Source organism: Mytilus trossulus, chromosome 9, assembly GCF_036588685.1.
Source record: "Mytilus trossulus isolate FHL-02 chromosome 9, PNRI_Mtr1.1.1.hap1, whole genome shotgun sequence".
NCBI classification, from domain to species: Eukaryota; Metazoa; Mollusca; class Bivalvia; order Mytilida; family Mytilidae; genus Mytilus; species Mytilus trossulus.
The window spans coordinates 44398740-44423572 of record NC_086381.1 but is presented as its reverse complement, the minus strand read 5'-3'; the positions used below and the strand labels follow the sequence as shown (position 1 = coordinate 44423572).

Sequence of the window (24833 nt, the reverse complement as noted above, 5' to 3'; positions counted from 1 at the left end):
TTCTGATAAAGATAGTGTTCACACCGACTTAAAAAGATAGTGTTCACACCGACATAAAAAGATGGTGTTCTCACCGACTTAAAAATGATTCTTTCATCAACTCTCCCTAAATTTAAACATTGATATTTATTGTTTCTTTACAAAGAACAACAGCTTAAACTGGTCAGCTCAAAGTTGGATAATATGTCTTTGAAGGGTGACATATCTTTCAAGGGACTCATCTTGTTTACTAGCTTGTTAAAAATCAGATACAGCATTTTTTGGTATAGGTTGTTCATAGCAGGGTTCATATTCTAATCACATGACCACCAATTTATTCAGCCATCAAACTTGGTAAATAATTTTTATGCAATTAAAGAGAATGATGAAAATGCAATCTTTAATTCAAAAATTAATGTGCAACTATTATTGCAAATTCAAAGATAAACAGCAAGATGTGTTTTAATATATTTATAGAATTGTTTTGAATATTTTATCGATAACCAGGTTTGCTCTTGTGCAGACGCCTAAATTAAACAGTCCTTGTAACACCGGTGAAATCTGTCTCATAACTTCAGTCTTCGCTTTAGAGTTACTCGTTCGCAAGAGAGCACAAAGCTTTAATGTCTTTTTTGCGTTCATTAACATGATTGAATTCATGTTGTAAGTCTTGGAAGGTTATGCAACATGTGTAAGATATTTAACATGTTCGACTATGCATGAAAAGGTTGTAAGAACTTCATGACTTAGTCATTCCATACACCAAATATAGTTGACGTATTGCAAATTTGACCAATGCACCAAGAAGTCAAAGTTAGATTAAACCTACCAAACAACGAAAAACAACTAAAAGTCAAACACAACACAGAAAGCTAAAAAAAAAAACAACCTAAGGAACACGTACTCAACTAAAACAAGGATAGGTCGCATAGCTGCGGAAGGGTAAGCAGATGCTGCTCTACTACTGGCATCTATCATGTTACTGAAATACTTATTTTGATGATTCGATATTTCATTTATAAATCGAAGATGATTATGACCGCATGCACATTAGATTCTATTTTAATTTAATCTATTTCATTGTTGCATATAATCAGTTTGAGTTATTCACCTTACATTGCATTAATTTTACAATGTCTATAACCGGGCACATTAGACCACTTTAGTCTTACACAAGTTGTTTGAAACTGCATTTCACCCCGACAAAACGTTCTCAATATCAACTTAAACATCAAGATAGATACTTTATGTTTAGATTCGAGTCCAGATTGAAAAAAATACAATCAAAAAGGGAAGGACCTGTCATTGACAGTACGCACATATGCAAACAGTTGCAAATCACTTAAAATCGTATGTTGACCCCTAGATTTTCTCATTTAGTTTCCACACTTATAGGCTTTTATTTAGACTTGGCTTAATTCCAGTTTCCTTGGTCCGTTTATGGATGACTTTTGTATCAAATCTATGTCCATCTATATTTTTAGAATGTGATGTATTAACCGCCAAATATATTGCTTTGTTCAGTAGGAGTCGTCTATTATCTCTTCTTGTTTGTTGCCTCAATGACGTAATCACTATGTCTCGCGTCATCAGAATGTTTGAATTAATTCACCGGAAACCACAGAAGATCTTCTTCAGCGCAAAATTCTTTAAGTGACAAAAAGTGAGAAGCAATCTCAACGATTTACCAAGGATAGGCAAATACGTAGTAATTATAGGGCAAAATGTTTATGTTAGTGATTGTATGTTATTGGTCTTAATTTATATGCTTATACTCATACAGTATATTTGAGATTTTAAACATGTTTTTGTCGTTTTGACGTCTTTTGAATGGGATAAATGTCTATAAGGTTTTTTTCTTTCTTTAATCCCTTTTTTATTTGTTTGCTGTCTCAATGACGTAAACACCATGTCTCACCTCATCAGAAGTTGTGAATTAATTCTCCAGTGACAGCAGAAGAACTTTTTTCACGTAAAATATTTCAAGTGACAAAAAGTGAGAAACAACCTCAACGATTTACCAAGGATAGTCACATTAGTATGTAATATTGAGTATTACGTCCGGGTATTATCATTATAAGTGGAAAGTGAAGATACTGAAAAATAACCTTAACCCAATAGTTTTCAATTATACATTGTTTGCGATTCTCCAGTTACCAATGGTCATTTAGTCCATCTTATAGTTGTAAGCCTGAGACCCATTCTCTATTTTCGCCACTCCATTTCCTGATCACACAGCGAATTGGTAAGGATTTTAGGGTAACCGGATTCTCTATTCTAAGATCGCAAGTTTAGCACAAGAGGTTTGTGGTTGAGATAGTAAGTTATATAATAGGTCTAGATAGATAAGCTTATAATCAGTTTGAATGATTTTTTTGTCGTTTTGAGGTCTTTTGATATTAATGATTTCAAGTAGAAATCCCCAATTTGACATATCGGATTTTTTTTTTTTTTGTGTTTCTGTAAAAAAAAAAGAGGAATAGGTATTATTATTAAAGTATAAGGCACGAAGATGTTAATTTTAGCTGATATTAGCTTAAAATAACATCTTCATGTACTGTAGTACGACGCTAGATTAAAACTGACGTGGAAAGGAAACACCCGGCCACCGAAAGCTTCATTTAAGAAGCACAGGTGGTCGCGTAGTCTTGCGGGACGGCTACAGTGCAGGCGGTTTTGTGTCACGATATCTCAGTAGCATGGGTTCGAATCCCGGCGAGGGAAGAACAAAAAATATTGCGAAAGCAAATTTACAGATCTTACATTGTTGGGTTGATGTTCAGACGAATTGCATATATATACATAGGTTCCATAGATTTTTGTTCAGCATTTAGAAGGAAATGGGGATGCAAAATGCAAAACAGGCCTTACGATCAATTTTCACTACAAAGTACGGCTTAAAAGTTTACCATCACGACTAGCTTTGTTTCATATGCCAGACAAACATATGATCAGATAATGATTGCTATACAGCCATCATTTAATTTTTTTTTTAAAGTTAATAAGAAAGTCTGTTATCCGGAATTTGTCATTAATACTTGACATTATAGATTGGATGTCCTATTCCCACATGAAGAAGGATTTAAACCATATGGAATTGTCTTCACATGGAACTTTAGACAAATCTGTTTTTGTATAATAACATTGTATTAAGCATGCAATAAGTATGAGAGAAAGCATCTCCTGTACAGTGTTTGCATGTTCAGATTTTCCCAGAATACTTTTCTATTTAGGTGGGCAGACAAATCTGCCGTTCCTGCTGGTCTGACACGACGCAAAATTTAAAATTTTCATCGAAATTCTCTTCCTGCTGGTCTGACATGAAGTTTATAATTTTCACCTCAGTGTGGAACAGATCCAGGATACCATTAGAGTCAGAATCTTCAGTTGGAATGTTGTTTTGATCACATATTTGATTTCACTTGATTAATTATAACTTAAAATTAAAGTTTCATATTTTCCCCAAAAAACACTGTGGGAAAAAAATGTTACCTAAACTAAACACATATTGCTTTATTATGTATTTATATTGTCTTGAATATGCATAAAATATAAGTCCCAGGACGTAAAGCAGCCAACAATAAATCAATCTATAGTTGTTTGTGTGACTCAAACTTGAAGTGGTCATAGAATACGATCCTGATTTTCTTGCACTTCCAGTAGCCTTGTTTGAAATGTAAATGGTATATAGCAATATCATTACAGATGATCAAGAGAAAAGTTTGGTAACTAGAACATAAAGTAGCACGAAGTGTAATCAGATCCTAGTAAACAAAGCTTTGACACAGGATATGTGTTTTAATTAATATTGTGGGACTGCATAGATATTTCACTCTTCTTGACAACCATACTATTGGCACAAATAAATTGTATTGACTGGAAACATTTATCAAATACAGTTACTCACCATATAAAGTTATGTTTGTAACATCAATAATACTTGCTTTTAAAGATTTTTTTGTAAGATGTTAGCAAGAAATGGATGTAGCGTTACAGTAGACAGGGAATACAACAATACATAGTCTTGGAATTAAAACTTATTTGTACTTGGCAAAAACAAGGATGGCTAAGCAAGTTTTGTTACGAAATTGACTTTGAACAATATATTGGTATTCTGTTTTGTTGAAGACAGACTTTTTTGTTGTTTTTAAAATATAGAGAAGAAAATTATACTTTCTTTAATGGCATTAGAATATAATCCCTTTCTTTTGCACTGAGTGACCAATTCAGAGACAGAAAATGGAAACTGATCTTTCTGATGGACCAAGTAAACCTTTTTAGATTGTAATTGATTGTAAGCAAAACAAAGAGTTTAACATTTTCTGACAATGACATTGATACTGTAAATTACTAGTCCTTTTGATTTTAGTGGACATTTGTCTCATTGTCATGCACTGTTGATTCTTTTATTTTTCGGGGATAACTCGTTTGTGGATTGAGAAAAACTAGACAGAATACACATAAGAGTAAGTATCAAACTTATTTTCAAACTCTAATAATAACATTTGAACATTAATCTATTATTCCATCACTATAAACGATTGCAATGTTAAAAATAAATCAAAATGCTTACATTCTCACAGTTCTCACAGAATATATAAATTTAGATAAACTCTTATAATGATATTGTTATGATTTCATGCATTGACACTTCTAAACATGAGCAAAACGTTATTAAAGATATGTTATGAGCGTACAGTAATGTTATCATGATTTAGTATCCTGGTACTTTTGATAACTATTTACACCACTGGGTCGATGCCACTGCTGGTGGACGTTTCGTCCCCGAGGTTATCACCAGCCCAGTAGTCAGCATTTCGGTGTTGTCATGAATATCAATTATATGGTCATTTTTAAAAAATTTCTGTTTACAAAACTTTGAATTTTTCGAAATTCTAAGGATTTTCTTACCCCAGGAGTAGATTACCTTAGCCGTATTTGGCACAACTTTTTGGAGTTTGGATCCTCAATGCTCTTCAACTTTGTATTTATTTGGCTTTTTTACTATTTTGATCTGAGCGTCACTGATGAGTCTTATGTAGACGAAACGCGCGTCTGGCGTATAAAATTATAATCCTGGTACTTTTGATAACTATTTACACCACTGGGTCGATGCCACTGCTGGTGGACGTTTCGTACCCGAGGGTATCACCAGCCCAGTAGTCAGCATTTCGGTGTTGACATGAATATCAATTATATGGTCATTTAAAAAAAAATTCTGTTTACAAAGCTTTGAATTTTTCGAAATTCTAAGGATTTTCTTACCCCAGGAGTAGATTACCTTAGCCGTATTTGGCACAACTTTTTGGAATTTTGGATCCTCAATGCTCTTCAACTTTGTATTTATTTGGCCTTTTTACTATTTTGATCTGAGCGTCACTGATGAGTCTTATGTAGACGAAACGCGCGTCTGGCGTATAAAATTATAATCCTGGTACTTTTGATAACTATTTACACCACTGGGTCGATGCCACTGCTGGTGGACGTTTCGTCCCCGAGGGTATCACCAGCCCAGTAGTCAGCATTTCGGTGTTGACATGAATATCAATTATATGGTCATTTAAAAAAAAATTCTGTTTACAAAACTTTGAATTTTTCGAAATTCTAAGGATTTTCTTACCCCAGGAGTAGATTACCTTAGCCGTATTTGGCACAACTTTTTGGAATTTTGGATCCTCAATGCTCTTCAACTTTGTACTTATTTGGCTTTTTTACTATTTTGATCTGAGCGTCACTGATGAGTTTTATGTAGACGAAACGCGCGTCTGGCGTATAAAATTATAATCCTGGTACTTTTGATAACTATTAGTACACAGCAACCTGTATGGGACCGAATCGTATATTGTCGATACCAGATGCTTGCTATACCTTTTTAAATCTTTATGAGAGAGCCATATATGTGAAATTGAGTATAACTTGGGTAAAAATTGTTGTAAAACAGGAGGTGTACAATATCAATAGCTACCATGGATTTGCATTTAGATGGAAATGCGGACGCAAAATTTGGGCAGACATACGAACAACTTTACTATCACTTAAAACTTTAAATAAAGTTAGCCGCTTAAAATTCTACTAACACGATAAACTGCTCACATGCCAGACGAAGATATGATCAGATTGTTATACAGCATTAAGAAGTTAATAAGAAAGTCTGTTATCCGGAATTTGTCATTAAAACTTGACATATTAGATTGGATGTCCTATTCCCATATGAACAAGGATTTAAACTAGATAGAATGTTCTTTTCACATGGAAAGACAAATCTGTTTTTGTATATATTTTACTTCTGGATACTATCTTATGATTATAGATAAGCTTCTGTTCAAATTTGGTACAACCCAGGATAGTTTAAGAAAGTTATTTAAATTTTAAAAACTTTTACCACAGAGTGAATGTAATGTTTCACTGCAGAAAAACTAAGTCCATTCAAAAGTAAAATAGGGAAAAAATGGATTTATTTTTTTGTAAAATTTGCTTCTGGATACTATCTTATGATCATAAACAAGCTTCTGTCATATTATGGTACAAACCCAGGATAGTTTGAAAAAGTTATTAAAATTCTAAAAACTTTAACCACAGAGTGAATGTAATGTTTCCCCGCAGAAAAAAACTAAGTCCATTTAAAAGTTAAATACGAAAAAAATGGAATTTTATTTTTACAAAATTTACTTCTGGATACTATCATATGATCATAAACAAGCTTCTGTCCAAGTTTGGTAGAAATCCAGTATAATTTAAGAAAGTTATTAAAATTTCAAAAACTTTAACCACAGAGTGAATATTTGTGGACGCCGCCGACGACGACACCGACGACGACGGAAAGTAGGATCGCTTAGTCTCGCTTTTTCGACTAAAGTCGAAGGCTCGACAAAAATGTGTAGGCTAAAGGCTAAAATTTCTATAGCTTTTGCTAATGATTTTATTTATGATGTTGACAACAAATAAATGTTTGGGACTTTTTCCACATTATCTTCATGTCATAAAATTAATTTTGAGTTTTTTTTAGCTTTATAGTAGAAAGGGAATACAATACAATGTCTTGAAAATACAACTTGTTTGCAAGTGGCAAACACAAGGTTAGAAATGCTAGTGAAACTTTGCTGCTAATTTGATTTTGCAATAATGTATGGTAATTCCTATTTGTATAAACTGTAGCTTAACCCTTTAGTCTTTTATGTTGTGTACTATTGTTTGTCTGTTTGTCTTTTTTCATTTTTAGCCATGGTGTTGTCAGATTATTTTTGATTAATGAGTTTGACTGTCCCTTTGGTATCTTTTGTCCCTCTTTTAAATATAGAAAAGAAGACCTATTTTCAGTAATGGCATTTGAATATAATCCCTTTCTATTGCACTGAGTGACTTGTTCAGAGACGGACAAAAGAAGCTTATTTTTTGTGTGTGTAAATTATACAATGGATTTTATCTAAGACTTTTATAACTCCAGTATATAAACAATATTAGATCCATTACTGAAACTATCATCACTTTTTATTCAGCACTAAATACTAGCATGTTTAAAACAGGATTTTATTTTGGTCAAGTACAAAGCATGGTTCATATTCATTATGGCATTCACATGTTTTCTTCATGAATATGCATTTAATATGCCACTGGATGTTAATCAGCCATCCATCCATCAACACTAAACTCTTGACCAAGTAATCCCCCTCCTTTTTTCAGCCCAACATCAAGTTCCTCTTTTTCTGACATTAACATTATACTGTAAGTATTATCATCTATTGGTTTAAGTGGATATATGTCTCATTGCCATTCATATTTTATGATAAGAGAGCTGTTGTGTTTGCTAATAAGTGAGTATTTTTCAAAACATTGTCCCGAGAGCACCTAGATCTTCCAATCTCCAAATCAAGTATCTTTTGAATAATCCTTGTATTCTTTTAAAGGATGATGTTTGAAGAAATATAGAAGACATACAAATAAATGTACTTTCAGATCAGATTTATTTTCAAACTCTAAAAATAACATTTGAACATTCATACATCACTAACCAATGCAATGTAAAAAAATCAAAATGCTTACATTCTGTGGAAGTAAGCGCAGAATATCTTACTTAAAATAAATTCTGATTATAATACATTTATACTGTTGTTGAGCTTATTTTGTCAACTAAAATGTTTAATTGACTTTTTTTACATACATATTTCCAGTCTATTCATATAAAACATACAACAAATATTTGAAAAAAGTATAGAAACTTTTGGGCTATAGTTAATATCAATATTTGGATCTGTTTTTTGTAAATTTTTAGTTAAATAGTTGGAAATAACTGGTTTCATTTTTTTTTCACACACCCTAAGATTTTTCAATACTACATGACAAATAATAAATGTGAATTAAACAAATTCTATATGGAAAACTTATCATGTTTTATAAATTTTTATATTTTAGTTTAAAATTTAATTTGTTACATAAATATACCATGTCTGCACACTGAAAAGAATAAGTATCAACCATTTAATTGTGAAAAGTATATGTACTAAAAATTATTCAACATTTAAATACAATTAGATATCTGATCCAAGATGAATTTATTCTTGTCGAAAATAATATCACTTGTTTTCTTAATCTCACAATGTTCAGTACACAGAGGTCATACAGTAGACAATTCACTATTAGCTAGACCCATCTTAACAGTGATCAAAAGTAGTGCTTTAATAAGCCCTAGGTGCTAGTAATTTGTATGAAACCAATTCATCAACCATCTTATTGTACCTACTTCTATCAACTTGCAAAGGAGGATAAAAAAGAAAATAGCAACTGCTTACAGAACATTGATACACAGGAAATTTTTAAGATACCTTAGTTGTAATATCGACAAGTTTTGTCCCCAATTTTTGAAATTGATTCTTGTTTGGTAATTATTTCATAGATAAAAAATTATTTGGATTTAAAATATTAAATGTTATATGAGAGAGCATCAACATAATACTCGGAAAAGTATGGGTGTATTTGAGAGGTTTGAAAATTCACATAAATTATATTACATTAGATTTGATCCATAATCAGTGGAGTGCCTCCTTCGTATATTCATGTTATAAGTTAACTGCAAGAGACTCTAGCTAGCTTGTATCTTGCATGATATTTTTATTTAATTATTATCTTTTCAGACAGAATTAGATTAATTCTTTTATTATTCATTGAGATTAATTTTGTGAAATTTAACTTTAAAAAAATATCAATGACCAATAGTTTTAAAATAAAAGTGAAAATTGAAATAGGGAATGTGTCAAAGCAACAACAACCTGACCAATGAGCAGAAAACTGTACTTATCTGTATAGATAAAATTTTATTTTACATTTCACTAGTTTGCTCTTAATGGAGGTGAAATGACATCTTTAAACTTTATATCACAATTTTTACTAGTTACATTGATTACAAAACCCACTGAGACAGATATACAAATAAACAAAGTATTTATAAGTGAACCTAACCGAAAAACTATTAAAATTGCTAATCATTATCACAGATACTTTGTAACAATAAACACATAGAAAATTATAAAAATAAATTAATAATTACAATGATTTATATATATTAAAACATAGCACAGATAGCAATACACATTATGCGAAAAAATATTAAGCAAGCATCATACGTCTACAGTTTTCAAACCTAGCTAAATAAATCTACGTCCAACAGATAAACTACAAACAGTCGTTTACAACAACAGAAGCCAGTACCTTTGTTTTAGAAACCATAAGACCAATATCAATAAGAGTGCAATTTTATAAATTCAGTAAAATTAGAAAAAAATTGTATAAATCATAATAATGGAAAATCGATATTTTAATAACATCGTTATGAAACCCAAAACCAGTATTATAATTTTTGGAAATATGGAAAATATCACTGTATCAATACGATAATGTGGATTCAATTATTTTAATGGGTACCAATTTTGTAGATTTTGGAAAGTTTGTATTTCAGCAGATATTTGACTTCATGGTTTTACCAAAGCTTGCATACAAGCTTATAAACCATGCGTCCTTGTTAAATACTTGAATTCATGGTTCACTGTATGCAATGCTTACAACATCCATGTTAATTTGTACCCAACAAATAATATAGTATTCACAGTATTAGAAACTCATGTTTATAAGTAACACAATGATGCCACAAAAACCATCAAGTTTATGAGATATGAGAACATTTTTATGTATCAAGAATCATGATTTGGAATATTCACCAATTTTCATATGTTTGCATGAAAACAAAGAATAGCATATAATGAAATGTAATTGCACCAAGTCACACAATCAACTACACAATTAAACATGAGCAAAACTTTCTGAAAGATGTGTTATGAGCGTAGAGTAATGTTATGATTTAGTACACAGCAAACTGTATGGGACTGAAGCTAGAAACTACAATTTTATGATTGAAAATTATATATTTGATTATCACCTTATAAATCAACAAGTTCATGACATAAATGAGGGTCTGGATGGGTGGTGTCTTCATGTCTGTTTTCATTTATTTGTAAAACTGTTTTTCTCTATTCTGTATTATTGTTGGCCATTATTCTTTGTTCTCCATTTTTTGGTACATTTAATGTCATTATATTCAGCATCCAATTAATCTCTATTCTTTATTTTTTAGCCAATTATTATTCTCTGTTGGGTTAACCCCTCCCAGAACCTCATATATTTATGACCTATAACCTAACGTTATGCACCCCCTTTTCCTTTTACAATTCTGTAGTCGTACCAACTGTTTAAATCAGTTTGGTTTTCTAAACCGAGTTCAACTTATTTATGTATCAATGAAATAAATGCATTGGATATATTAGTAAAATATAATGTCAAACATCACTAAGTGTATCATGTGCCATACTTAAAACTAAATTGTTCTGAACTAAATGAGTATACCCAAGCCAAATTGTTCAACATATATAACTTCACCATGAATCTAACTTTATTTCAGTTGTTAATTTATTCACAAATCAATTTTAAACCTTGTATATCTAACTTAAAAACAAAATTGTTCCATTGTTTTGATCGTTTTAGCTTCTTGCTATTATCTATTTTTCAAAGGATTTAAATATCAATATATGATCTAAATAGTGTTGAACAATATTGTTGCCTTATGTTTCTAATCGTTGAAGTTCATCCCTGACATATTTGACCATGTGATCTTCACTTCCCATGCTAGGTCCTTGTTTTGGACTCTCGTCAAAAAAGTCATCCTCTTTTTTATTTTCTGATGTGACACTATTACGTTTTTCTTCCTGTATATGTCCATCAGACCACAACTGATCAGCTGCCGATTGTTGTGATGTAAATCCTCTTGGCGATGAGCCTCCATCTCGTGCATCACTATGCTCTCTAGACTCCATTTTGTATCCATCATTAAATTTTTGAGAATTTTTGGCTAAAGAAAATGCATCATCTAAGAGTTTCTCTCCTTCTTTTCGTTTTCTAGTGGTGTCAGCATTTAAGTATGCTAAGTTGACGATTTCTCTCGCCTTTTCCTTGGCTTCCTGATCTTGGAGATATCGTCTTCGGTCCTCTCGCTGCTGTTGAAGAAGCTGCTGGCGCCTATTAAGAATCTCTATCAAGTCCTGAAATATATATATCAAAGTTGTTTATAAAAATCTTTAGATGTCTTGTCCTCTATTAAGAATCTCTATTAAATCCTAAATGTATTTCAAAGATGTTTATAAAAGTATAGAGAAGTCATATGATTGCAATAGAGACAACTCTGCATCAGAGTCTAAATGAAGTAAATGGAAGCAATTATATATATTGTTAATTCATAATCGGTGTTGTACAATTTCAACATTTTATGCACTTAAAATATTTGAAAAACAATAGCAGAACAAAAAAAAAGCAATATATATTGTTCTATATATGATGGAATAATTTTGCTGGGTAATCTAATGCTATTGGTATATAGTGAGTGCCTATAGAAATATATGCAGCCCGTCATATTTTAAGCCCCCCTTTATCCCTTTTTTAAATAAAAACAACTAAAATTTTCTTACAATATATATCTCAAACATTTGGATATATGTTAATATTTCAATATTCTCAGGTCCCAAATCAAGTCTCCCAAATTTTTCATCCAAATGTGACAACACTGGACAAAATACAAAGGTTGATTTTTAATCTGCATTAGATTTGATAACCTTTTTGAAAGGGGTTCATTAATTTAATGTTTAATATCCAAAGTGTTAGTTTGAAAATGTTCATAAAATTTGTGGAAATTTTTGAACATTTAAATTTTAAATCTATAAGTTCTGAAATAACTGGAGACATTCTGTATGCATGTCTTTAAAACCTTAGAATGATTGATCAGTTTCAAAAGAAATTCTGTCAGTTTGACTAATTAGAAAAACCATGTAGGGATTGTGTTAAAATTGGTACTCAGTATATGTAAGGTATAACACAGAAATACGCTTTAAGATTAATATTGTCCAAAATCAATGCAATGAAATTTTTGATAGAATAAATGAAATTCTCATTAGAGAACAAAATATCTATCTTACTTAGCTATGAATGAAGTTTAACTCAGCAAGTGCATACAGAAAGTTATTTTATTAAACAAAAATGATGATATCAAGAAAAAGATCGATTCATCTTACATCAAGTTTGACCAAAAAATGAAGGGGTTAACTAACTAACAAAAAACTATCAAATATTCTCATTGGAGCATTAATTTTTCTATTCAGATAGTGACATGTAATAATATTGAAAGTCATTACAAATTGAAATGAGAATTAGGCTTCACAAGAGTTGACCACACACTTTTGTATATCTAAAGCAATTGTCTGTAGATCTAGAGGTATTGAATTTACCATTTAAAACAAATCTCTTATAATTCAATAAAAACAAATTTCAGTCTGAAAGAAGGTTTTTCCTAAATCATATTATTTCCTACACTGTTTCAAAATTTTCATGTTTTTTTAAAGCTAAAAAACAAAAAAAATAACAAAATTTGAAAGTCAATCGAGTAAGTATACTTTGAAACAAAAATTGACCTAGAATCAAATACATGTATCTCTGATTTTCAAAACCAAATAGAGAATAAAATATGCAAAAGCTTAAATGTTAATTTCGCATAAAAAGTCCTTAAAATCTTAATATAGAAATAAGGAGATGAAGTATGAATGCCAATGAGACAACTTTAATCCACCCAATTTTGCTTCAAATTTTGCTTATGATGTTACAATCAAATGGTGTCATAAATGAATCAGGCTTATATTCACATTTTCGGAAAGCGGTTTTGATGCTTAAAAATTTGTAATGGGTTTAAACATATCCATATTGCCTGTAATACCGTCATGATCTTTTTACTATAATGGCAGCAATTTTGGATGATTTGCAATAAACCACACAAGTCTGAAACTACTAGACTGAGAATAATTATTGCTTTGTTTGGCGTAACAAGCTATCTATCTAGTGGTTGAAGAGTTTTTTGTTAAATGGACTGATGTTACGTAGATAACAGTAACACTGACCTTACGGACCACATGAACTAAAATCATACTAGCACAAAAAAAATCTATTTAAATCATACTGATATATATGTCTATTCTAATTAATTAATTTAGCAGATATAATTTGACTATTTTAATACAATCATTACACCTATGCACTTTTTACCTTCTGAGAAGTAGCAAAGATCTAAAATAAACAATTAATAAACATGCAGTAAATAATGACCAGGTGGGACAAAATAAAAAAAATCTAAAATATAGTTCACCATTCCAAGAAAAATTTACCACCAAACTCTATCAGTATTCATACATGTCAACCAAGATATATTTACTTTAGACTTTTACTAATATCTACTAAATAACCAAAGTGATGTCTCTCCCATCTTACAGAATACTGTTCTTAACCAAACAGCTTCAACCCCATCATGCTAAAATAACTTAAATAAGTATCATAACTTCCAAATTATCATGCAAAAGAATTTAAAACCCAAAAATTTCCAGCACATGCATTTGTATCGAACATGCATATACTGGTACCTGAGTAGGGTGTTGTGGAGCAATAGATGACCCCGACAGAGGTCTGACCTCTAACTTTGGTTCAAGGTCACTAGGCTTTTGTGGTAAATGAGTATTGTGGAAGTATTCTGTGACTACATCTTGTGGACGATTATAATCTACTTCTAATAAAGGCTGTGCACTTGTATCATCATGCTGCATTAGTTAAAAACACAACACAATCTCATTTGATAATCTATACTATTCCTCAGATTGTCACATGTGTTATCACACTGAAAACCAACTAATTTTTTTTTCTCAACAAAAAAAATACAAATCACACTTGGATCTTATCTATTTGACTTATTACGTCCAATATACTTGAAATATCTTAAAATTCAATTGCCTTGAAGTGGAATAGATAGGGCTAAACGATAAATAAAGAATCAGTGACAAATAAAAATTAGTTTACAGTAACATTCAGGCTATTTCTTAAAAAGTTGTTATCAAATACTGTGAATTTATCCATTTTAGCAAATATCAATTTTTGTGGATTGGAGGAAAATTATGTTTTTTTACATAAATAAGGCCGATAGTTTTCTTGTTTGAATTGTTTTACATTGTCTTATCGGGGCCTTTTAAAGCTGACCGTGCGGTATGGGCTTTGCTCATTGTTGAAGGCCGTACGGTGACCAACAGTTGTTAATGTCTGTGTCATTTTGGTCTTTTTTGGATAGTTGTCTCATTGGCAAATGATACCATATCTTTTTTTTTTTTATATTTTCGTGGTTTTACAAAGCCTCCCTACAAGCCTTTTGGCAATTTTGACTTTGTTAAACATTTAAATAGTGGCGTGTTGACTTAAACTTAGTAATGATAAAAAATGCTATCACACAAATGATAATGCATCTACAGTATTTAGATTCTAAGAACCAAATGCCCCACCTCTCTGTAATTCACCATTCCCTTTAGAGTTTTTTAATGTTACTTAAAGAGTAAAACTAATGGCACTGTCCATTTATTTCTTATTTGTTTTCCCTGAAGAATTCATCAGATATATTTTGTTTACACGATTTTACTTTGAAATACAATAATCAATTGTTTTTATCAGAAAAAACGACTTATTTTAGCTTTATCTTGACAGCGAAAATATCTTGAAATTACTTTTGTTTCAGCTTTGAAATGTCTGAGAGTGCCTTCACATGCAATATTGGACTGTCAGTTTTGGCGGACAAGTTGATATTGGAACTTTTTACATGAGATGTTCAATAAATGGTAATTACAGCTGCTTAGTTATCTTGTATCTACATCAGCTAAAACATTGTCACTTAGAGAAACAATTAACGGCAAAGCATAAAGAATGAAATGATGGAATACAAATTTTAACACTTGCAATGTTCTTTTACAATATAAAACTTTAATAAATCCGTAATTAACTATTTGTTTTCAAGTCAATCATTGAATGCATATAAATACACACTCATTCATCAACCGTTTCTGTAAAGGATTTCTATAGGAATGAAAAATTGTTTAAATTTATAAAAGATGAAGTTGAATATTATTTAAAATGCAATGGATTTTTGGAGATGAATGTTATCCATAATGCACTATCTTGATTGGGGGCCACATTTTTAGGGGGCCATTATAATTGTTTCTTAGACAGTAAAAAATTTGATTGCTTTCTGTTCCATGTTGCAGGAATGAGTAATTGAGGAATTCAAACTTAATGAACTAGACATATGAAAGTCTACCAACTCCATGGAGGTTTCAATAAGTTCTTACTTAAAACTTAAATTACACCGCGCTCAATCCAGATGGGACATTACTTTACAGGAGTGATAGTGTGTTCCTCAAAACTAATTTATATACATATATGTAAAGATAATGATTATAGTAAAAGCACAGAAATAGGTTAAACCAATAATTGCATTAGCTCTTGATCATGTTGATGAATACCAACCTTATTAGTAGTATTACGTTGTGACATTCTCACTCCATCTTTAGAATCAATCCTACGTGGAGCTGCCCTCATGTTACGTCCTAACTTCATTTCATCCTGGAAAAAAAGAAAAAGACAGCATATTTAAAATATTCATTTATAATTTACTAAGTATCAAAGTTAGTGTGTTTTTATTCACTTTTTATTCCCCCCCTTTTTTTTTAGTGGGGATAGGGGTTTCAAAAAGGTTGAAGGGTTCAAACATGTTACTTAATCAGTTTCATACTTCCTGTCCAATACAGCATATATTTTGATTTCTTCATATCAAATCTTTAGAATCATTATTAAGACTCCCAGTCCCATACAACAAAAACATATACATGTTAAATTGATTCTTTGAACATTTTCTTCTCAAATATCAGATTCTTTTTAAGATGTTTATATATATCCAAGTATGTAATCCAGACTAATGTTATTACTTCCCTTGTTGCTAAACATCTCTTCAATTTGTAATAAAACCATATATGTGGTCTCTTTTTAAATTGCAATTTATTTTATCAGTAATTATTCTTTTTCGTTAAACATTAAACTTTTCAAACTTCTAATCTAGAGCATACCAATTTGAGACCAAACCAGTTAATTTTTGAGGAGGGAGGGCAATACATGTTAACAACACCACGATTTTGAAAAAAAATAGTTAACAAAAATGCAAAAATGCTGATAACAGTTAACAAAGTGGGTTGAAAACAGTTAGCAGCTTTAATTTATCTCGGATAACAGTTAACAACACCTTGAAAAGGGCCAAAACAGGTTAACATAAAAAGGTATCCCCCCCCCCCCCCCCCCTCTTTGATGTGCAGACAAAACTCATAATTGTTTACCAGACATCTCAATCATGACATATATTTCCAAAACCCCTTTTACTTTAACTTAATTATATTCATGCTTGTTTTGGTATCCATTCATACAATTTTTATGCTTTTCCATTAATACAAAACTTGAACCAGAATTAATCTTGTATACTTATATTTGATCATATATAGCTACTATCATAATGATAAATGTTTTTATTCAAAGCAATATAAGAACTCCATTAATAAAAACCAATTATTGACATCAAGAAAAAAAGTTCTCGCAACTTATTAATGCACTGTATATCAGAATACATCAAATTGAGATATAAGTCACTTAATTACTTCAAAAATAAAGACAGAATCTACTTCACTGAATAAAAAAAAAGGAAAACAACAGCTTACTCACAACTGAAATTGTTCATTTCCAAGTCTAATTCTATTATCAAAATCTCATGTAGAAATTGGAAGATTAGAAAAGTTCTGAAGCAATTTATTTTGGCCATTTTCCATTGATACATCTTTATTCATATAAGATTGTAATTGACAGTGGTCTTAAGAGTTAATCAATATCTCAACTTCATCTGACCAAATACTTCATGGACAAATGTAATATCTGACTAAATGCTTCATGGACAAATGTAATATACATTGTTAAGCTATTATAACAGATGTTACAAATGATATGGAAATTATTACATCTGGAGAGGATTTTTCTTGATCAGCCATCACCAGAATGTATTAATGTCAAACATTTAGAAAACTAGGATCTATAAATACTTAAGAGAGCAAAGAGGACCAAAAGATTTTAGGTAAAATGAAGGCAACATTAGTTTACCAATTTTCAAATCTTATAAAAACCAGAAGAAAATTAAGGTTACAAACAAATACTGATGAAATTTCATGCACTCCAAAATGAGCAAAACCATAGGGTAACATATATATCAACAAAATATGTAAACACCATATGAAGGGTATATAAATACTGAGAAAAGTGAAGTTGACAATTGGAAAGTTGAAATCATCATGTTTGTCATAGATTTTAGTAAGAACAAACACATCTGTGTTTAACAGCTCATATAAACATTGAATAATTTGAATTTGAGAGTTGAAACTTTGAAAATATAGAAGAGCTTTATCCCAGCAATATACAAATGTAATTATAGAATTCTTCCCACGCTAACAATGCATGTGCTTTTAGTTTTAAACACTGGTGGTTTGCATAATGACAAAATCTTATTCATCTAAGTTTTGTTAGTTATTTTAACAATTGTCTGATAGAATTCTCTTTCAAAGAGACATCTGTATCACATTTTAATGCATGGTAAATTTGTATTCTATACAATTAATACTAACAGTTACAAATAAGAATGTGTCCATAGTACACGGATGCCCTACTCACACTATCATTTTCTATTTTCAGTGGACTGTTAAATTCGGGTCAATACTCTAAAGATCATATCATAGGGAACATGTGTACTAAATTTCAAGTTGATTGGACTTCCATCTTCATAAAAAATTACTGTAACCAAAACCTTTAAACAAAAACCTATAGCGGAACAGACAGATGAACAGATGGACAAACGAAAGGACACACAGACTGAAAAAAACAAAATGCCCATAAATTGGGAATAAAAAGAACATTTTACATAAATTTACAATTTGAGAATTTCCGGAATTGATTTAAAATTGTACAGGGGTACATTACATATTGCATATTTTCTGTAGTCAATAAACAGAAGACTGCAAATACTTGAATGACAAATTTAATAACCATCTAACAAACATAAAATTTGTTTCTTTGGTATGCATCAGTTCTATATAAAGTAGGGGGATGTGGTATGATTGCCAAAGAGACAACTATCCACTAGAGTTCAAATGACAAGGAAACACAAAATGGTATAAAATTGATACTTTATACATTTTTTATAAATTAAAAAATAAATCAGCTTGTACTTATCTATATCTGTAGGTATAGTATTTTTTCTAACTGGATTTCCTATTATACTTCTATTAGAAATGCTAACATCTTATATCACAATTGATATTATCAAAGGGTCTCTTAAAAAGATTAACTTATTTTTGAAGAAGAGATTCATATGTGAAATGGATAAAATTGCAAACATATAAGTTATTAAAATTAAAGTTGTTTCTGTGTCATTTGGTTTCTTGTGGAGAGTTGTCTCATTGGTCTCATTGGCAACCATACCAAATGATCTTCTTTTTTTTATAGTCCTTGTTTGTGTGTATGTGCATGATGTTAAAAAGATTCTATTTCATACATCAGATCATATAATAACTGCATAAATGCATCAGAGAAACTAGCCCTAAAAGTATCACTTAAATACAATTGAAAAGAAACTAATTTGGAGTACAAATGGCAACTATAACCTACTTGAAAACAATAAATTAATTAGTTGAGAAGAAAATTTAACAAAACAAAACTGTTTTGTTTTCAGTCAATTTCCCTAACTTGATTAAGAAAGTTCAATTTGGATGGAATTGTTAACAAAATCGATTGGAAAGAAACTAGTACTATTAGGTGTAAACATTTACAGTAATTATTGACATTTGCTCTGTCTCATTTTTTGTAGAAGTTTTAAAGAATGAGATCTTATGTAAAACATAAACAACACAAGATTAAATGAGCTTTTACAACTCTTTATTAAACGTCCCCCAAAAGTGTGAAGAATGTCTTTTTTCATGAGTTCAGAGCCCTTAATTCTGGTGACAGACTATTGCAGCAAGTGATATAGAACAGATTTCTCCTTGTTTTTTCCATTAATTTTTTATGTTACTGATTAAACGATGTGAGAAATTTTGTTTTAAATATTGACATCAAAACCTCTTACATCTTGTGCAAAGCATCAAAAACTGCCAATTCTTAAAAAGTTTAAATTCATTTTAAGATCTTGTCATTAATATACAGATAGAAATGTGCAACAGCTTTACACAAAAAAATATTTTGCTTCAAAATACCTTTCACAAAATTTATGTTGAATGTATGTAAAATGGTTTTTTTTAGAAAGCTTTCTGCATTTTTAATGCAAAGGGGCAACAAAAGTATTAACACTTTTGGTATGTGGCTAAATTTTGCCCCCCAATGACCTTATATCTGTCTCCAAATAACATTCTGGGTCTAGCAATCACTTTTTAATTATGGCACCAATTTTTAAAAATTAAAATGTCAAATTTTACGGGATTTTAAGAACAGGAGGATAAATTTGCGTACAAATGTAAATAAATCTATTTACCAATTAAATACATCAATTTCATCATGTTTAATTTAAGACATTACTTTTTCAAATATTGACCTAAAAATAAATCAATTGTAAGAAATGATGAAATAAAAAAACTGTTAATGAATTTTGAAATAACTTCAATTTCAGTTCTTGCATTCACTGACAATTTAAAACTTTGATGAATTAAACAAACTTCGCATTTTTTTAGAATATGTAAAAGAAGAAGAAGGTGTAAATAATTATTTAAAAAAAGATAAATAGCTATTTCAAAAAACAAAACTGGCTGAATAAAACCAAATATGATACCAGTTACTCCCCTTTTCTAAATGTAACAAATCATTTCTTTAAATATGTAGAAGTTTTATTTTCTTTGGTAAACAAAAACTTCAAAATCTTTTTTCAAAACATACAAATATATAGAAAATAATTTCAAATTTTTAAACGAATACTTACAAGTTTTTTTGCGGGTAAGTATTAAATGTTTTATCCAGAGTCAGTAACAGTACACTTCTTCAATATTACAATTTGCATAAAAAGCACATTAAGTATATCAAACCATCAGCGAAAAACTTCTGGTGAGAATTTAATATTTTCCATTTTCTTGAAATGGTTTACGTGCAGCCAAGCAGAATGATTGATTAGTTCTCCAACACAGAATTTGTCAAAAGTAGGATCAAATATACCATTGATTTTTCATTCAGTATTGGAGGCGGAGAATCATATCTTGTAATTGGTATGTGCTGATTTATTTGAAAAGAAATAACTTTAGTAAGAAATTCTAGGAGAACGATTAGTTTGGCTTAAGTGCATCATAGAAAAATCTGGTAGTAAAAAATACATCCATACAAATATCACTTTTCGTCTGTCAGATATCTCGTATACGATTTTTTGTTCAGTAAAATTACATTGATTAGGGACTTAAAAAGTTTTATGTACTAACACCCGCTGAAAGCAATCAACAAACAAATTTATCGTTCGATTTATCCATTGTCAATTTATATGGAAAGTATTTTATTTCCTCTATCAGAACTTTTTTTATATAGAAATCAATGTCAAACTGCCAAAAGACCGAACTGTGATATATATAAGGTGTTACTGTCACTGTCCTATTCATGTCCGATTGAAAACTCCGACAAAATAATTCCCCCTGTGGAGTTCATATACAACAATGTCTGAGTGTTCGACACGAGTTTATAACAAATTAATATCTTTGGTTATTGGTTATTTCTGCAACAATTACATAAGTCAAGCCATTGTCTGGTTATAGATTAACAGCTTTGTGGTATATCTCAAGCGATGGATTGCTCATATTTTATAATCTGACAACCCCTAGAGGATACATTGTTTTTGTTGAAAGTAATTTTCTACATTTTCCCAAATGTGCTATCACCCTAATTAAACTCATTTATGGTTACTAGTAAAATGTTGATTACTTAATTAGGATATATATATACTGTGCTGCTGTGCATTCATTATTATTTGTGGGAGACCAATCTGGTTTGATTCCGTGGGTACATGTTAACAACAGATTAATAAACTGACCGACTTTAGAAACGCAACCCTATAGTCGCCGTCAGCTGAAATTCGTAGCGGTTATCAATTAAATTAATCTAAACTATCAACCACGTTCACTCGAGATATAGTTTTTCACATTCCATTCATAAATCGCAAAAAGAAAAACCACTACTGACCTACCTTTTAAGTGATTGCACTGTGATAATCCTGACCTTCACATTTTCCAAGACTATTTTCAATGGTGGAATCCGCCATTGTTTTTTCCGGAAGTGTTCCCCTGGAGTTCAATTTCATAACATTTGCATAAAGCGCGGGAAACCGTATCACATCAATGAAAAGAACATTTCAGGAAACTGCGTAAATGACTAATTTCACATGTAAACAAATGATCCTCATAGAAACGAAGATGGCGGAATTACAATGGAAAACATTCTGGAAAATGTGAAGGTCAGGATTATTACAGTGTGATCACTTAAAAGGTAGGTCAGTAGTGGTTTTTCTTTTTGCGATTAATGAATGGAATGAGAAAAACTATATCTCGAGAGAACGCGGTTGATAGTTTAGATTATTTTTACCGATAACCGCTACGAATTTTAGCTGACGGCGACTATAGATTATTCTTTTTAATTCCCATTTTCAAATATATATTTTTTGGTAAACAAACTTGTGAACAGAAAGTTCTTTCATTACTTCAATGTTGAAAAAAATGCAATTTGAAAATTGAATTGATTAGGTCATTTTTAATGTTCAAATATTGTGGTATACACTAAAACCCTGGTTTTCCCCCTACTAATAAATGTGTCACCTTTAAAAGCAATGACTGCCTGTTTTATAAAGATAACAAAAAATTAAAAAATCTTTTATTGGTTCGTAATTTAGCTTTTTGATATTCATGCAATCTCAAAAATCCAATATGTTCAATAACCACAGGTAGTTTCAGATGTTGATTTTTTTGAAAGAGAAAGAAGTATGATAAGCATGAATAGCAGTTGTATGGAGATCAAACATAATTTGGTAAATAAAATCTAACTAGAGGCTCTCAAGAGCCTGTATCGCTCACCTGACTTTACTTGGTTTTTTTTAAATCATATAAAAAAAGAAAAAAGTAAATAAAAGTAAAGAACACTTTGCTAGCACCTCAAAAGTAAAGGTACAACCATGTTTGGTTACATTCAATTCAGTGGTTCTCTAAAAGAAGTCTTTTGTATGCATTTCCAATAGTTTCCTATGTTAAACTAAGTCCCCCACTGCAGGCCGTCATCTTGGATGATGGATCAGCTACAAAGTAACAACACTTGGTCAGCACCTCACAAAGAACATTCAACAGGCTATTATTTGAACTTGGAATTATTTTTAATTATGGAATTTGCATAATTTCTTGTATTAAAATTTTTAATAAATTCCATGTTTATTTGGTATTATGATCTGTTGAGCAGTTAATAACACTTTCCATACAATGCATTTTGGATAGATAGTGTTGTGAGCGGCACAGTACATTCTATAGGTTTAAATTATTAATGCATTGCCAAAACAAATATTTCATCAAGAAATTCCAGTCATAGATTCTCATGAATATCCTCTTGCTATTAAATACAACTTTTATAAAGTCTGATGAAGTTTTTTGTAGGTGAGACGTTTCAAGTGAGGGACTACGCAGGCGTCAAAAGGCGTCATTATGGAGTAAAAGGTTAAACAATTTCCTTTAGCCACAGTAAATTGTCAATCTAAATTCATCCAAGTTTTGAACTTTCTTTTATAATATGATTGAATAAACACTGACATATATTTTAAAACTCAAACATGATAAAAACCTTTTTTTAAAAGCTTATATGAGGTACAAAATTCACATGTACCTTTGATTTTTATATTTTTGTTACTTGAAGCTTTCAGGATTTGATAATAAGACATCTGAGTTTAAAACAAGAAGATGTTGTATGACTGACAATCTGACAACTATATTCATCACAGACTAAATATCTAACATGACTTTTTAGAGGTATCTGAAAAGATATTAGAAACTGAATGTGTTAAAAAGAAAGATATGAATTGTACACATATACATAAATTAAGTATATAATATGTACAAATTCTTGATCACAATATGTATTGTTGCCTCATATAATTGATCAATTATCTGTATCATTTTTTTTTTATCTTAATTAAGAACCAATAATCAATATATTTGAGCAAAGAACAATCTATATCTTTCAAGATATTTTACAAACCTCAGACCTGCAATAATAACCCTAGTCAAGAGTGCTGGATAAATAAAGGCAACAGTAGTATACCACTGTAAAACTGAGGGAAACACATCAAATATAAGAGGAGTATTAGAACGACACAACAGAAATACTAAAATGCAACACACACAGAAACAAATTGTAATTAAAAACTGAAAGTGGTATTAAACTCCACTTTTCAATCAATCATCAACTATAACAACAACCTCCTACCCCAACAACTTTTGCAAAGAAAGAAAAAAAATCTGAAGTCAGAAGTTTAATGGAGTAAGAGTAGAACAGTTATTATGCTGAAGTATAATGAAGACCCATAGCAACACTTCTGTGCTGTATCATAGTTATAATGTCTCACCGACTCAACTCACCAATATAACCTGTTTGTACCACATGAAAACATTTTCATATCAATATAATTCTCTTGTCAGGAGTTTAGGAAGTCTTCCGCTTGAACTTTAGTTTGGAAAAGCCATAGTTCTATCAATTTGAAATATTTTTAGCCTTTAATTTAGAAAGTTACGTAAAACGGAAATCTTCTGCATGGTAAAGTACAATCCATTTAATTTCAATAAACCATGTTGTCCGTATTTCTCTATAAATCTTTGTTTACATTAAGAAAAGGATTGGGAATGTGATGTTAACCATTTACTTAATCACTGATTCAGATAAAGACTTTAATAGAACCTCCAAGAACAAAAATCATTAATTCAAATAATTTAGTATGTAGGGATAACATAGTTCTGGGGCAAGTTAAGCAACAAGCAATAAGTACTAAAAAGTTTAATAAAACGTTGGTATTTATTGGAAATATTTCCAGAAAAAAAATTTCTTTAAATTTATAATTTTTTTTAAAATTGTAATGTAGTGTGTAAGATGCTTGTTATTTCTACCGAAAACTGTCAATACCACTTAAATAAACAAGTAAAAGGCCAAATCTATAAAAAAAAAAAAGAAAGAGAAATTAGGGATTGTTTTGTTGAATATACTATTAAGATATTTGAGAGGATTATCAACAGCTGTTAATACCAATAAAAGTTAACCCATTCATGTGATAATTACCAAACTTGAGACAATTCACTCACTCACTCACTTACTCAGTGGCGAATTATATAATT

General features: G+C 30.5%; 1 protein-coding gene across 3 annotated transcripts in view; it reads right to left on the bottom strand.

Annotated features, from left to right (window-relative positions):
- Window positions 1-8910: 8910 nt before the first annotated feature.
- Window positions 8911-24833, bottom strand: part of LOC134682970 (uncharacterized) — a 45352-nt gene continuing 29429 nt past the window's right edge. For 2 of the 3 annotated variants that reach the window (XM_063541933.1, XM_063541934.1), the window contains 3 exons: window positions 15895-15990; window positions 13977-14150; window positions 8911-11561 (listed from right to left, as the gene is read on the bottom strand). In XM_063541933.1, coding sequence (XP_063398003.1) covers window positions 11085-11561; window positions 13977-14150; window positions 15895-15990 — 747 coding nt within the window. In that variant the 3' untranslated portion in view covers window positions 8911-11084. The remainder of the gene's footprint in view (window positions 11562-13976; window positions 14151-15894; window positions 15991-24833) is intronic. The other variant, XM_063541935.1, reaches the window with a different exon arrangement.